The sequence below is a fragment of the Octodon degus genome, unplaced genomic scaffold (assembly GCF_000260255.1).
Source record: "Octodon degus isolate 3935 unplaced genomic scaffold, OctDeg1.0 scaffold00254, whole genome shotgun sequence".
Taxonomy (NCBI): domain Eukaryota; kingdom Metazoa; phylum Chordata; class Mammalia; order Rodentia; family Octodontidae; genus Octodon; species Octodon degus.
Genome location: NW_004524830.1, coordinates 369,152 through 383,163, shown reverse-complemented (window position 1 = coordinate 383,163; position 14,012 = coordinate 369,152). Strand labels below are relative to the sequence as shown.

The window sequence follows — 14,012 nt, the reverse complement described above, 5'->3', positions numbered from 1 at the left end:
AGAAAGAGCAGCCCAGCTAGCCATTCGAGTCACCAATCCCAATGCCAGGCTTCGCAGTGAAAAGAACAAGTAGATGGTCTGTGTGTGTGTTTATTTGTGCTTCATTAAAATCACAAAAAATGCAAAAAAAAAAAAAAAAGAAAGAAAGAAAGAAAATGCTCAGAAAAACAAAACAAAAAGGAAATGTGAAAGACAGTCAAACCCGAGATGATAGGAACAGTGGACAGTAACCATGTATGCAGTTAACCAGCCAAGGGGAAACTTTTCCCTTGCAGCAGAAAGCCAGCTAAGAATGTAAAGGGAGCCAGGCTGGTAACAACCATCACACTGAGAAACAGACCGAGACAATGACCAATGATATACTCTTCATATTCACACTCAGCAAGTTGAAAAATATAGTCAACAATTTTTAAAATTTATTACGGTAAAAGACACCACAATGAATCCCCCTCAAGACACTCACCCCCACTTCACACACACTGATCCCACTGCTCTCGCCCTTGCTGCTTTCTGAAGCAATTCTGGAAGTTCCTCCATGAGTGTATTTAGTTGACTTGTCATGGCTGCCTTGATGTCCTAAATTGATTCAAAACATTTCCTTTTCACAGTCATTTTGACTCGGGCTAAGTCAGATGTTGCAGAGTGCCAGACCCACAGGAAAGGGGGAAAGGAGGCAGCACAGCGCCTTTACAAGCTTCCCTTTCGCTGGGTGGCACTTGGCAGCCGCCTTCGCCATGGTTCTGATCTTGCCTCATCCAGGCACTCAGGAAGGAGGACTCCAAAAGTGCTGTGGAAGGCGACAAGAGTAACGGGATCCGTGTGTTGGAAGTGAGGGGTGTTTCAGGGGGACTGACAGCCATGTGTCTTTTACTGTAATAATTATTTTTTAAACATTCATTGTGTATCTTGGTCAGATCTTGAACAGCCTCAAATCCAAACTAACTGCAAAGAGAAAAAACTAACTTTACAGTAAAGAAGCCAGACAGACCCCAGCTTAACCAGGGAGAAAAGCCAACATCACCGAGGTGGGACCCACTGGCATCAGCCCCTCCTGCCGTGACACCTGCAAATCCAGCAGCATCACTTTGCAGTGTCCTGGTTGATTTCATCAGAAGAAACACTGCTTCCCCAAGCTGAAGCACACTCCACAGACCTGGTCTCCACTCCTCAGATGCCAGGCTCAGGAAAGTCTGAAGTAGACTGAGCAACGGGTCCCAAAGAGTGCAGAGACCTGACAATCAAATGCCACCCTGATCCTCCACTGAATCTGACTATGGAAACAACTGCTGCGAGAGCCCGGCATGATGGTGCACGCATGGAATCCCCACACTCTGGAGGCTGAGGCAACAAAATTCCAAGCCTGGCCAACTTGGCATTTAGTAAGATCCTGTCTCAAAATAAAACAATAAATTAAAAAGTTCTGGGGACACAACTCAATGCAAAGGTCCCAGTTGCTGCAGAACTCATCCTTGGAACAATCTGTCCCACAGGTACCATTTTAGTAACGTTATATTTCCCAAATTTGGTCACTGTGACATGATTACGTGAGACCTTTGGTGTCACACACATGCATAAGCGTTCAAGGATAAAGAAGCATGTTTGCTCTTACCCTCAAGTCACTCAGTAAAACTATAGTAAATAATTAAATACAAATAAATTTGTATTGTTCTTTAAAGTTTTTAAAATCAGTGTGTTATAGTTTGTGTGTATTTGTGCCCCCAAAGCCTCATGCAGTCATGGGGCAGACTTCTAGAGTTTGTGATTAACTCATGATCCACTGGGATTATGGGTGTGAGCGCAGCTGGGATTATGGGGGTGAGTACTACTCCCACCCAGGGGTGGAGAGCCTGAATGCAGCACAAGGGAGCCAGACTTGCTCTCTGCTGCCATTGTTGCCCCTCCTCCTCCCACTGCTCTCGCTGTTTCTGCCACCATGAACTGCTGCCCTCTGCCATGTGCCGCTCTGCCTTGGAGCCAGCTGAGTATGGACTGAAACCTCCACTAACTGTGAGCTAAATAAACCTTTCTCTCCTTCATTTTGGGTGTCTATTTGTCCCAGAAACAAAAAAGAGTAACTGAACACAGTGAAACAAACAAACAAAAAAGGATAGATATACAGCTCCATTCTCTTAATTCAATGAATAGAGAGGTTTGTTCTAATAGTGTTTGAAACAGGATATCAGGTCTGCATCTTGTACAATGAATAACCACTAAGACAACAATATGCAATGTATTAATCATTGAAAATGTACTAGTAATCAGTTGTGAAACTGTCTCATTGCTATTTGTTTCTCAATAAAAATATTTTAAAAAATAATAATAAAAATAAAAGCAAAGGGGGCCGCAGAGATGGCTCAGTGGAGTAAGCACTTCCCTGGCAAGTGCAAGGGCCTGAGTTCAATCCCTGGTTCAGCAAAAAAATAAAATAAATAAATAAAAGCAAAGGTATGATTCTGAAAAAAAAAAAAAAAAAAATCAATGAAGCAGCCCAAGTCAGGTGTGGTGGCATGGTGACACATACCTGAAGTCCCAGAATTCAGGAGGCTGAGGTAAAAAGATTGCACTGCAAGTTCAAGACCAGCCTGGGCTACAAAGCAAGCTCGCAAGGCCAGTCTGAACTACACAGTGAGATCCTGTCTCAAAAAGACAGACAGACAGACAGACACGGAGACAGACACAGAGACAGGAAGAGACAGAGGGGGAGGGGAGGGGAGGGGGAAAAAGAAAAAGAAAAAAGAAACAGCCAAGTGTGATGGCATACCCCTGTAATCCCAGCACTAGGGAGGTTGAGGCAGGAGGATCGCTGTGACCTTGAGGTCAGCCTGGACTACATAGTGAGTTCAGGACCAGTCTGAATTACATAGCAAACCCTGTTATAGCAAACACACACATACACAAAGACTAAAAACCAATGAAATGAAGTCTTAACAAACAGTGATGACTCCTCTAAGCACAAGACAAGCTCAGCGGGCAGCTGCCCTGGGCAACACTGCACGGGCAGTGAACACCTGCTGCCACTGCAGGTCCCACCACAGCCCTTATGGACATGGGCCCCTCCCACCATTCTGCCCATCACTCCCTGCACCCAGTGCCACCAACAAGAGCACAGCAATGCCAGGCCAGTGCTTCAGGACCAGCAGCAGCCTGCCATGCCCACTAGACCTTGAGTGCCTACTGCCGGTGCCCAGGACTAGATGCTCTCATAAATGGTAATAATGAAGAACAGGAAATGAAGGAATGGAGCAGACACCAAAGGACAACGCAGATGCCTTGCTGTATAGCCTGGCTGGCCAGTGAGCAGTGCCCAAGGGAAGAAACAAAGGACGCTGATGGCCACATGGCAGTGTCCCGGAAGACAGAGGGTGTCCTACTTCCACGCCAGCTGGACAATTTCCCCACCTTGCCTGAGTACCCAAAACCAGGCCAGGAAGCAGGGACTTCACAAGATGCCCCAGTGACAGAGCATCCAGGAAAGGATGGGCATAGGCCCTGGTTGGGACTGTCAAGTGACAAGGTGTGGCCCCAGGCATGCTCAGGACAGGCTGATGAAACCAGCAAAGAGGGCACAAAGGGCAGGCTGACCAGGGCAGCAGAGCAGCTGGTACCTTGGTGATGGAGAAGTCCAGGCGCACGTAGATGATGACGGTGAAGAACAGGATGTAGAAGGCAGCCACCACCAGGAGGGGCTCCTGCAGCATGAGCACCTTGTTGAAGGTGTAGTGCACCTGGAGAGAGCAGGAGTAAGAGGGTGTTAGGGCTGCAGGACCCAGGGAGCTGGACATAAGGAAGCCAGGGCAGTGCTACTCACCACAATGTCCTGGATGTGCTGCTCCACCAGATTCCTCTTGTAGGCCACAATCACAGGGCGGCCAAAGGTGTCTAGGTAGGTGTAGTGCAGCTCATCTGGGGCCCGAGTGATCTCATAGGGGCTGTGGACCTGGATGTTCCTGGATGCAAACACGATGTGGAGTCACGAAGCTCCCCACCTCCCTGGCTCCCCCAGATGGCTGGGCACTGTCAGGGAGCCTGGGGATCAGACCTCAGCAGCCCCCTCAGGTGCCAGCTGCATGCTCTGAGGGTCTAGGCAACACAGCCTTCCTACACACTCTACATGTGAGTCTTCAGACTCAGGTGCCCCTCGCAGGCTCCTGTCCTCTGCCTGGGCTAGCTTCCCTCCTCTTCTGCTAAGCAACATAGCCTGCCACATAGGACACCATCCACACGAAGGACTGTTTCCCTCATCCTGAGGGCCAGCATGAACACAGTAATGTCAGAGGCCAGATGGGCCAAAGGAAACTACAACAAAGTCACATAGACCATGCCTGTGTGTGCTCATCCGTCCCTACCAGATTGAATTCTAGCAATACTCAACATCTCCCATCATGGGTTGACGGGTTCCTACCCTCACCACAATGCCCTCTGCCAAGACTGGCAGGCAGTCTGGCTTGTAGCCACGGACCCTGGCACATCACCCAAGCTCTTTCCCCATGAGCCTGGACCCCCTGACCCAGAGAGATAGGGGCTGTGGCATGCTATTCCTCTGCACTCTGCTCATGTGGCACAGGTCCGGCTGGCCAGCTGGCATCTGAACCCCTTGCTAATGTATCACACCCTCCAGTGCTAGCTGCTGCGCTGACATGAAAACTGCACCCATCACATGAGAGCACCACCACTGAGACTTAGCACTTGATTCCAGACCCTCCTTTTTGAGACCAACTTCCTTTAATTTTTTTGATACAGGATCTCACTATGCAGTTTGGACCCACAGATCCTCCTATCTCAGCCTCGCCAGCACTGGGATTACAGGCATGTGCCACCACATCTGGTTTCAGGGAACAGCACAGCATGCAGTACTAGGGATTGAACCCAGGTCCCCTGCTTCCCAGGCAGGCACTAAGACTGCCAAGTTATCTCCCCACACCCAACTTCCTTTTAAACTGCAGTCAGGAAGCTCCCTACCGGTTTCTCGGACCGAGTTGTTCAATGAGCACCTTCTCTGTGCCCTAGAACACAAGTTTCCCTGGGGGCACCCAGAGATGGACAAGGACAGCCACTCACTTGGCACCCTCAGGCAGGATGATCTTCACTGTCAGGGAATCAATCACTTGCTCATCAAATACATGGTCCACAAACCGCATCTTCAGTGCATACTGATCTCCTGCAGGGCCAAGCAGATGCAGGTGGGCATGAGAACCCCAGACAACAGCAGGGGACAGATGGAGCTCAGCAGGAAAACACCTGCCTGGCATGTGCAAGGCTGAGGAGTTCCAATCCCAGCAGTCACCCCCAACCCCCAAAGAGGAGGAAAAAAAGTACAGAGTAGAAGTTTTAGTGTACATGAGGGAGAAAAGAGAGGCCATCTATAGCTAGAGAGCGTTAGACCACTGTTGGGACACAGGTCTGGGTCTTCTCTAGTTCCCACAGGAAGATGGAGTGACTGATAGCAAAACCAAGCGACTGACAGCACATACCACATGACAACCAAACTAGACACAGGTGTCCACAGAATCCCCTAACCCAGGGCTGGGCAGGGAACAGTGTCAGGAACAATATCTGTGTCTATAACAGGGCAGCAGGGAGGCCCCAGGGGGCCTGGGCGGTGGCCCCAAGGGCAGCAGCTCTGGGTAGTCTAAGGCCTGCTGGATGGCCCTTCAGGGCTGGTGACCTACCCTTGAACAAACCACTGAACAGAATCAAGACCCTGTACAACAGGGACAACAGACAGGGGATGCCACCCTCAGAAAAGCTCAGCAGGAGCCATGTGTCACCAACACCTCCCCACAACAGCTAAGAGTTCCTAGTGCTGTCCTGGGCCAGCCTAATGCCCACACAAAGACCAGCCAGAAGCGTAAAGTCACACAGAAAAAGCCAACAGAAAACATCCCTAGAGAAACAGAAGCACACCACAAGGGATACCCACAAAGCCACCAAAACTGCTGCTAGCGGCCATTGTCTCCTCTCTCGCACAGTGGCCCACCCTCACACTGCAGGGCGCACTTCTTTACTACTTTTACTTGGCCCAAACTTGCTTTGCAAAGCCTGTTTCTTTTCCTACCTTTAGTAAAACTCTGCTACCATTAGAAAACAAAAACAAACAAAAAATTTAAATCAGAATTAGAAAAATAACAGTAGCTGGGTGTAGTGGCATACACCTGCAACCTCAGCAGTCTGGAGGTTAAGGCAGGAAGATCAGAGGCTGAGGCAGGAGAATCACTACAAGCAGGAGACCATCCTGGGCTACAAAGTGAGCTCAAGGCCAGCCTGAACTGCATAGCAAAACTTTGTCTCAAAAAAAAAGGGGGGGGGGCCTGCCCCTTAGCTCAGTTCTTTAAGTGGCTGCTTCAACAAAGCAGTCAGGCTCAGGTTGCTGCGGTTCGATCCCCACAACTCAAGCCAGCCAAACCTGCCTTGAAGGCATTCGGAGCAAAATAAAAAGAAAAGAAAAATGATAGAAATTAGGAGATAAACTCAGGCAAAATGATCATCTTAAAAATGAAGGTCACAGGGGCTGGTGAGATGGCTCAGTGGTCTAAAGCACCTACTTGGAACAAGCTTAGCAAAGCACAGGGACCGCAGTTCGGTCCCCCAGCACCACATGCCAGCCAGCCCCGCCCCCTGGTGGGCTGAGCTGGCCACAAACACACACATAAATAAATAAAATTTAAAAAAAAAAAATGAAGGCCATGGGGCCGGGGAGATAGCTCAATAGAATAAGCTCTTGCCTGGCAAGCGCAACAGCCTGAGTTCAGTCCCTGGTTCCACAAAAAAAGAAGGCTTAAGGGGGCCAGGGAGATGGCTCAGTGAAATAAGGGCTTCCCTGGCAAGTGCAAGGGCCTGTGTTCAATCCCTGGTTCCACCAAAAAAAAAAAAAAAAAAAAAAAGAAGGCCTAGGGGGCCAGGGAGATAGCTCAGTAGAATAAGCACTTGCCTGGCAAGCACAAGGGCCTGAGTTCAATCCCCGGTTCTGCCAAAAAAAATAAAAAATAAAAAATAAAGAAGAAGAAGAAGGCTAAGGTAGATGGAATAAAGAGTGAATAAACAGCAGTAAAGAGAAAGGAAAAAAAGAAAGATTTTTACAGATTCACGAGAACAGGCCAAACAGTGAATACAGAAAAAGCTCCAACAGAGAAATAATGGAACTCCCCAAAGGCGAAGTTTCAGAAAAATTCACAACTACAAGCTCAAAAAGCACAACACCCAGAACAGGGGCTGCCATTCCAGTAAGGGCATTAATGAAGAGTCCCTTTCAATAGCTACATAAAGACAAAAAGGCGGGGGGGCACAGCCACACTAAGCCCCTCCTCCTGTCAGCTGATTCTTGAACTGCACTCCAAGTAGGCAAGAGGGAGTGTCTCCTGCTAAACTCTGGCTAGCAAATGAAAAAGTGAAATGCTAGAGATATAGCAGTCAGCTGCTGGACCCAGTAACATACTTTATCTAGGAACTGAACATTACAAAAGGAGACAATGACGGGGAGTGCAGCTGGGCATGCTGGTGCGCACCTGCGACCAGAGGGTTCAGGAGACTGAGGCAGACAGATCGTTAACTTGACACCAACCTGGGCTATGTAGGAGCTCAATCCAGCCAGGATTCAGCTTGCCTCAAAACCACAGAACGAACCTTCTAGTAGGAGGATGTATCATCACCTCCAGCCTACTAAGGGGAGGGGACCTGAGCCTCACAAATCACAGGGCAGCTGCCAGTCTGCAGGAGACACAGGCACAACCGTGAAAGCCAGACGGAGTTCACTGCAGCTGGCTCAAGGGCCCCAGCAAATGAATTAGAAAGAGAACATCAGAGAACACCAACAGGTAAGACAGACTAAAATGAATGTAAGAGGACAAAAAAAAAAGAGGGCAAAACTGAATAGTTATCTAGAGACACTTTGGGTTTCAACTACGAAGAAAATAAAAAGTGACTACTTTTGATTTCTTTATGGAAAAGGAGGAAATACACAGAGGACCTTTGAGTAACAGACAAATTTTCATTTTTTTCTCCTTCTCAAGATAGGGATTGGAGCTGGGGAGATAGCTCAGTAGAGTAAGTGCTTGCCTGGCAACTGCAAAGGCCTGAGTTCAATCCCCAATTCCAAAATAAATAAATAAATAAATAAATAAATAAATAAATAAATAAAGATGAGGATTAGAACCGGCCAGATAGCTCAGCAGACTAAAGCACCTGATTTGGCAGGACTCAGTGGGGGTTGCTGGGCTGGCCCCACCCCCAGGGCATGCTGAGACAGTGATAGAGACTAGGAGTCATGCACCTGCAATCCCAGCACTGGGGAGGCTGAAAACAGAATCACTAAGAGTCCCATCTACGTAGTAAGACCCTGTACACCCTGTACTCCATGTCCTAAATTCATTAAAAAAAAAAAAAAAAAAAGGGGATTCATTATGCTACCCAAGTAGGTTTCAAACTTCTGAGCTCCAGCCATCCTCCTGCCTTAGACTGACTACAGGAGCTCACACCACAGCTGCTTGGTAATTTTATTTCCTGATCTGGGTGGTGGTTGTAAGATATACCTCTTTTAATAATTCACTCAGCTATATACCATTTGTTTAGTGAGGCTAAATTTTTTTTTAAAAAAAGGTACACTAGGCATGGTGGTGCACACCTGTCATCTCAGCACTAGGAGACCCATGTAGGAGGATCACTGCAAATTTTCAGCTGGGCTACACAGTGAGTTTGTGGCCAGACTGAACTATAAGGTGAAAAAAATCAAGTATCTCTATCTATATCTACATCTATATCCGTATCTCTAGCACAATATTTTTCTAGCTGTTTTATGAAAGTGTTTTTTTCCTTATCCTCTCAATTTTTCTATATTTTTAATATCTCACCTTAAGGGCTAGGAGTGAGACTCAGCAGTAGAGCACTTGCCTAATATATGCAAGCCCATGGGTTCTATCTCCAGCACCAGCACAAAACCCAAAAGAACCCCCCAAATCAAAAATCACCTGAGGGGCTGGAGAGATAGCTCAGTAGAATAAGAGCTTATCTGGCAAGCACAAGGTCCTGAGTTCAATCCCCAGTTCCAAAAAAAAAAATCACTTGAAAGACCAAATGTGGTAGTACACTCCTGTAATTCCAGCACTTGGGAGGTTGAGGCAGGAGGATCTCCTTGAGCTTGAGGACAGCCTGGTCTACATGAGTTAGAAGCCAACCTGGACTATGTAGCAAGACCATGTCTCAAAAACAAAGAAACTACTACTACTTACTACTACTACTACTAATAATAATAATAATAATAACAATAATAAATAAAGGAGAGAAAAAATAAGAAAAAAATCACTTAAAAGAACTTAAAATCGGGCATGGTGCCACACACCTAGAGTCCCAGCACACAGGAGGCTGAGACAGGATTTTTGTGAGTTCAAGACCACTTGGGGGTGGGGCTGGAGAGATGGCTCAGTGGTCTAAAGCACCTACTTCGAACAAACTAAGCTAAGCAAAGCACAGGGACCGCGGTTCGATCCCCCAGCACCACATGCCAGCCAGCCGCGCCCCCTGGTGGGCTGAGCTGGCCACACACACACACACACACACACACACACACACAATAAATAAATGTTAAAAAAATTAAAAAAAAAAAAAAAAGACCACTTGGGGGGATAGGGAATAGCTCAGTGGTCTAAAAGCCTGCCTGGAAAGCACAAAGACCTGAGTTTGATCCCTGGCACCACATGCTGTGCCAACCTGAGGCACTGAGCGTGGTGGTGGTGCTTGCCTGTATTTCCTAGCACTGGGGAAGCTGAGACAGGAGGATCACTAAGAGTCCAAGCTGTGTAATGAGACCCTATACTAAATAAATAAATAAATGAATGAATGATTTAAAAAAAAAAAAGGGCTGGAGAGATGGCTCAGTGGTCTAAAGCACCTACTTAGAACAAGTTCAGCGAAGCACAGGGACCACGGTTCAATCCCCCAGCACTACATGCCAGCCAGCCCGCCCCCTGGTGGGCTGAGCTGGCCACACACACCTCTCTCTCTCTCTCTCTCTCTCAAATAAATAAATAAATAAATAAAAGACCAGACTAGGCTACAAAATGAGCTCAAGGCTAGCCTGAACTACATAGTGAGGCTCTATCTCAAAAAAAAAAGTGTGGGGGAGGGGAGTTAAGTAGCTCCACTTGATGAGAACTCAGGTGTGAAGATTTTTTTTTTTTTGGTGGAACCGGGGATTGAACTCAGGCCCTTGCCAGGCAAGCACTTATTCTACTGGGCCATCTCCCCCGTGAAGATTTTTTTGACCATAGTATTTTTTTTATAAACTGATTGAGTCTTCCGATTTTTTTTTATTTAGTACAAGGTTCAGAGGGTTACCATAATATTTTAACTGTTTACCATTTCTGTTACTTTTAGAATAGTCATGTGCACACAGCCAGTTTGCCCGATAACTCAGACTTCCTAAAAATGACAAGAGAACACTCAAGCAGAACTTATTATTTTTAAAAAAAGGAATAATGATTTTAACTGCAACAAGTAAACACAAAGACAGAGAGAGAGAGAGATGGGGGGGAGGGGAAGGGGGAGAGAGAGAGAACGCCCGAGCGAGTGAGTACAAGCCAGCCAGCCAGCCCCTTGCTCTCGCACCCTGGGCATCTGCAGACTCACCCAGATTGTAGAGGTACTCATAGCTGGGCAAGTTGTAGCCTACGATGTAATGCGTCTTCCACCCACCGAACAGGGGGAAGCGGGGCCGGATCTCCATCTCCACAGAGTCATCCAAGATCAGGAGGTGGCTGGTGGAGACATTGCCAATCTCATCCCGGTAATACACATCCTGGGCGGCTGCAGGGAGGATGGTCTGCAGAGATGGGGACCCCGTGAGCGCTAGGAGGCCACTGGGAGCCCGCCAGGGCCAAGCAATCCCAGACACAACTGAGACTGGACACCCAGATCCTCAGCACCACCCAGCAACAAAGTTCCCAACTTTGAGCCATCAGTCCAACAGCAAAGCCTCAGAATTTATAGAATCATATCTAATTCTTCTCAATCAAGGTTGGAAAGTCACAAAATCTTCTACACAATACCACTGCAAATACTGCAGATTTCATGCAAAGGTAAAAATAGAACCGGGCATGGTTGGCACAGGCCTGTAATCCTAGCACTCAGAAGGTTAAGCCAGGAGGATCTTTCCAAGTTCGAGACTAGGGGCTGGTAGCCTGAGGGCTACAAAAGTGAGCACAAGGCCAACCTGAATTGCATAGTGAGACCCCGTCTCAGAAAAAAAAAAAAAGGTGGGCCAGCCAAATAGCTCAGCAGATTAAAGAGCCCAGGGGTTCGATTCCTGGACCTGCCATGCTGGCCTCGTGCTGGCCCCACCCCCAGGGCGCACTGAGATGGCAATTGAGACTGGGCTTGGTGGCGCATGCCTGTAATCCTAGCCCTTGGGAGACTGTAAACAGGAGAATCATTATGAGTCCAATCTAGTAGTGAGACCCTGAACACCCTGTAGACCCTTCCCTACAATACAGGGGGGAAAAAAGGTAAAAATAATGCTGCAAGCTGTTTTGCAAAGAGGAGAACTAAAGACAAAACTGACATCAAATTACTAGATGACAGAATTTATGAAAGGGGATTTCTCCACCTGATATTCTTTCCTTTTGTTATTTTTTACTAGTATATGTCTACGACATGAATTACATTCTACTTGGGGAACTGTACACATATATATCCCTCTTAGTCCTTTTTAACTTCGCTTCACCAACCCACCCTGTCTACCCCCATTCCCCAATCCCCGTCCACCTCCACTTCCTATTACCTTTTGCTTTGCTCTTTATATTTTGGGTTTCTCATATCAGAGAAAACACACAACATTTAAGTTCGTGTGTCTGATTATTTTCTTTCACATTATGGTCTCAGCCTATGTTCATTTTCTCACAAATGACTCAAGTTTCTCCTCCTTTATAGCTGAGTGACACTGTCTATATTGTCTGTATGTTGATGGGACATACAGACTACTTCCAAGATTTAGCTTTTCTGAGTTGTGCTATTACAAATATTGGCATTTACAGGGCTGGCCAGACAGCTCAGCAGACTAAAGTGCCTGCTTAGGCAGAGCCCAGTGGCTGGGGTTCGATCCCCAGCCTGCCTGGCCAGTGCCGGCCCTGCCCCCAGGGCATGCTAAGATCACAATTGAGACTAGATGTGGTGGCCGCACCTATAATCCCAGCACTTGGGAGGCTGAAAACAGGATAATCACTACGAGTCTGATCTACATAATGAGACCCTGTACACCCTGTAGATCCTTCCCTAACAATACAAAAATAAATAAATAAATAAATAAATAAATAAATAAATATCAGCATTCATGAACCACTGTAATATGATGTCTTAATTCTTTCAGGCATCTTACCTTTAAGGGTAATACCTTCCAAATTTGAAAATATATTTTATAATACCGATACTCACATAAAGTGCCTTTCTGACATGTAAATACATGAAAATGTTCATAAAATTTCACTGATAAGACAAAAAAGATATAAAACTATATGTATAGCATGATTAAATTTTTTTTTTTTTAATTACAGAAAACTAGTATCTTAAAAATGACAACACTGAGCTGGGTGTAGTGGTGCATGCTTGTAATCCCAGCACTCGGGGGCTGAGGCAGGAAGATCATGACCTTGAGGTCATGATCATAAATTAATAATTAAAAACATGGTCTAGTTTTTTGTTTTTTTTAAGATTTCGAGGGTTGAGACTGTCACTCAGCACCAGTCAGTCCCCCAACACTGTCTGCACCTGGTTGACTTCGGAGAGGCAGAAGACAGAGGGACTGCCAGGCCCACCTTGAAAGAGCGGATGGAGGAGATCCCACTGTCCGGCTGCCTCTGGTAGTCATAGCGTGAGAAAGGCCCCTTCAGCACAGCCCCCGTGTGCTTCAGGTCCACGTTCTCCTCCACGGCGATATTGCCCCAGTGTGAGACCTCGATGACACGCGTCATGCTGGTAATGGTCAAGAAGGGGCTGTTGTTCTCATAGTGCACTTTAAATGTATCCTGGCAGGGAGGAAACAAGCAGTTCCACACGTTAGCAACAAAGGACAAGACACTAGTTTAAATTAAATGAGCTGGAGAATTGTTAAAATAGCAACGTACTTAACATAGGCAGGATTTTATAATTGTGACTGTGAGAACTATCTGCTGACAGGTAACAACAAATGTCCATGGCATGTTATTGACCAGATAAACAGGACAGAAGACATGTCATTTCCAATGTAAATACCTTCCCTGTCTAAAAAACTGAAATGTCTACTGTAAGGATGCAAAAGGCAGCTGTGGGTGGAGCTCGGCACCATTGTGGCCCCTACCTGTAATGCACAGCCCTGGCCTCCACCCCGCACCTCGAAGAAGTAAAAGGAAAAGCCATCTAAAAACAAATCTCAATAAAGAAAGGAAGCAAAATCACAGTTTTGTTTCCTATTTTCTTCTTGCTGTTTTTATTTGCTGAATTTCTAAACGGAGCTTTTCAAAATGCTTTTTACAGGTTTTTGGTTTTAAAATAAAAGGTTAAATTATAAATTAAAAAAAATACTGACTAGGAAACATGAACACTAATGAAGTCATAAGAACCATCCTATAAGCTAGAAGATAAACTAAAAATTAAGGAAGATATGGGAATCTGCCCATTAGCTCAGTTTTTCGGGGCTGAGGAGATAGCTCAGTAGAAGAAGCACTTGACTGGCAAGTGCAAGGGCCTGAGTTCAATCCCCAGTTCCACCAAATAAATAAATAAATAAATAAATAAATAAATAAGTACATACATACATACATACATAAAATGTTTTGATTTGAAAATTTTTACTTTAGCTGAATATAGTAGCCCATACTTGTAATCTGAACTATTTGAGAGGTTGAGGCAAGAAGATCTCCTGGCAAGTGCAAGTGCCTGAGTTCAATCCCCAGTTTTGCCAACAAAACAAAACAAAAAAAGAGGCAGGCCGGGGAGATGGCTCAGTGAAATAAGCGCTTCCCTGGCAAGCCTAAGGGCCTGAGTTCAATCCC

The 14,012-nt window shown here is 46.3% G+C and overlaps 1 protein-coding gene across 1 annotated transcript in view; it reads right to left on the bottom strand.

The window, feature by feature from the left end:
- Positions 1–14,012, bottom strand: part of Rpn1 (ribophorin I) — a 29,105-nt gene that overhangs the window by 3,591 nt on the left and 11,502 nt on the right. The window contains exons 4-8 of the mRNA XM_004646093.3: positions 12,798–13,007; positions 10,618–10,810; positions 5,059–5,158; positions 3,809–3,947; positions 3,606–3,725 (exon numbers count right to left, since the gene is read on the bottom strand). Of these exons, the coding sequence (XP_004646150.1) occupies positions 3,606–3,725; positions 3,809–3,947; positions 5,059–5,158; positions 10,618–10,810; positions 12,798–13,007 (762 nt within the window). The remainder of the gene's footprint in view (positions 1–3,605; positions 3,726–3,808; positions 3,948–5,058; positions 5,159–10,617; positions 10,811–12,797; positions 13,008–14,012) is intronic.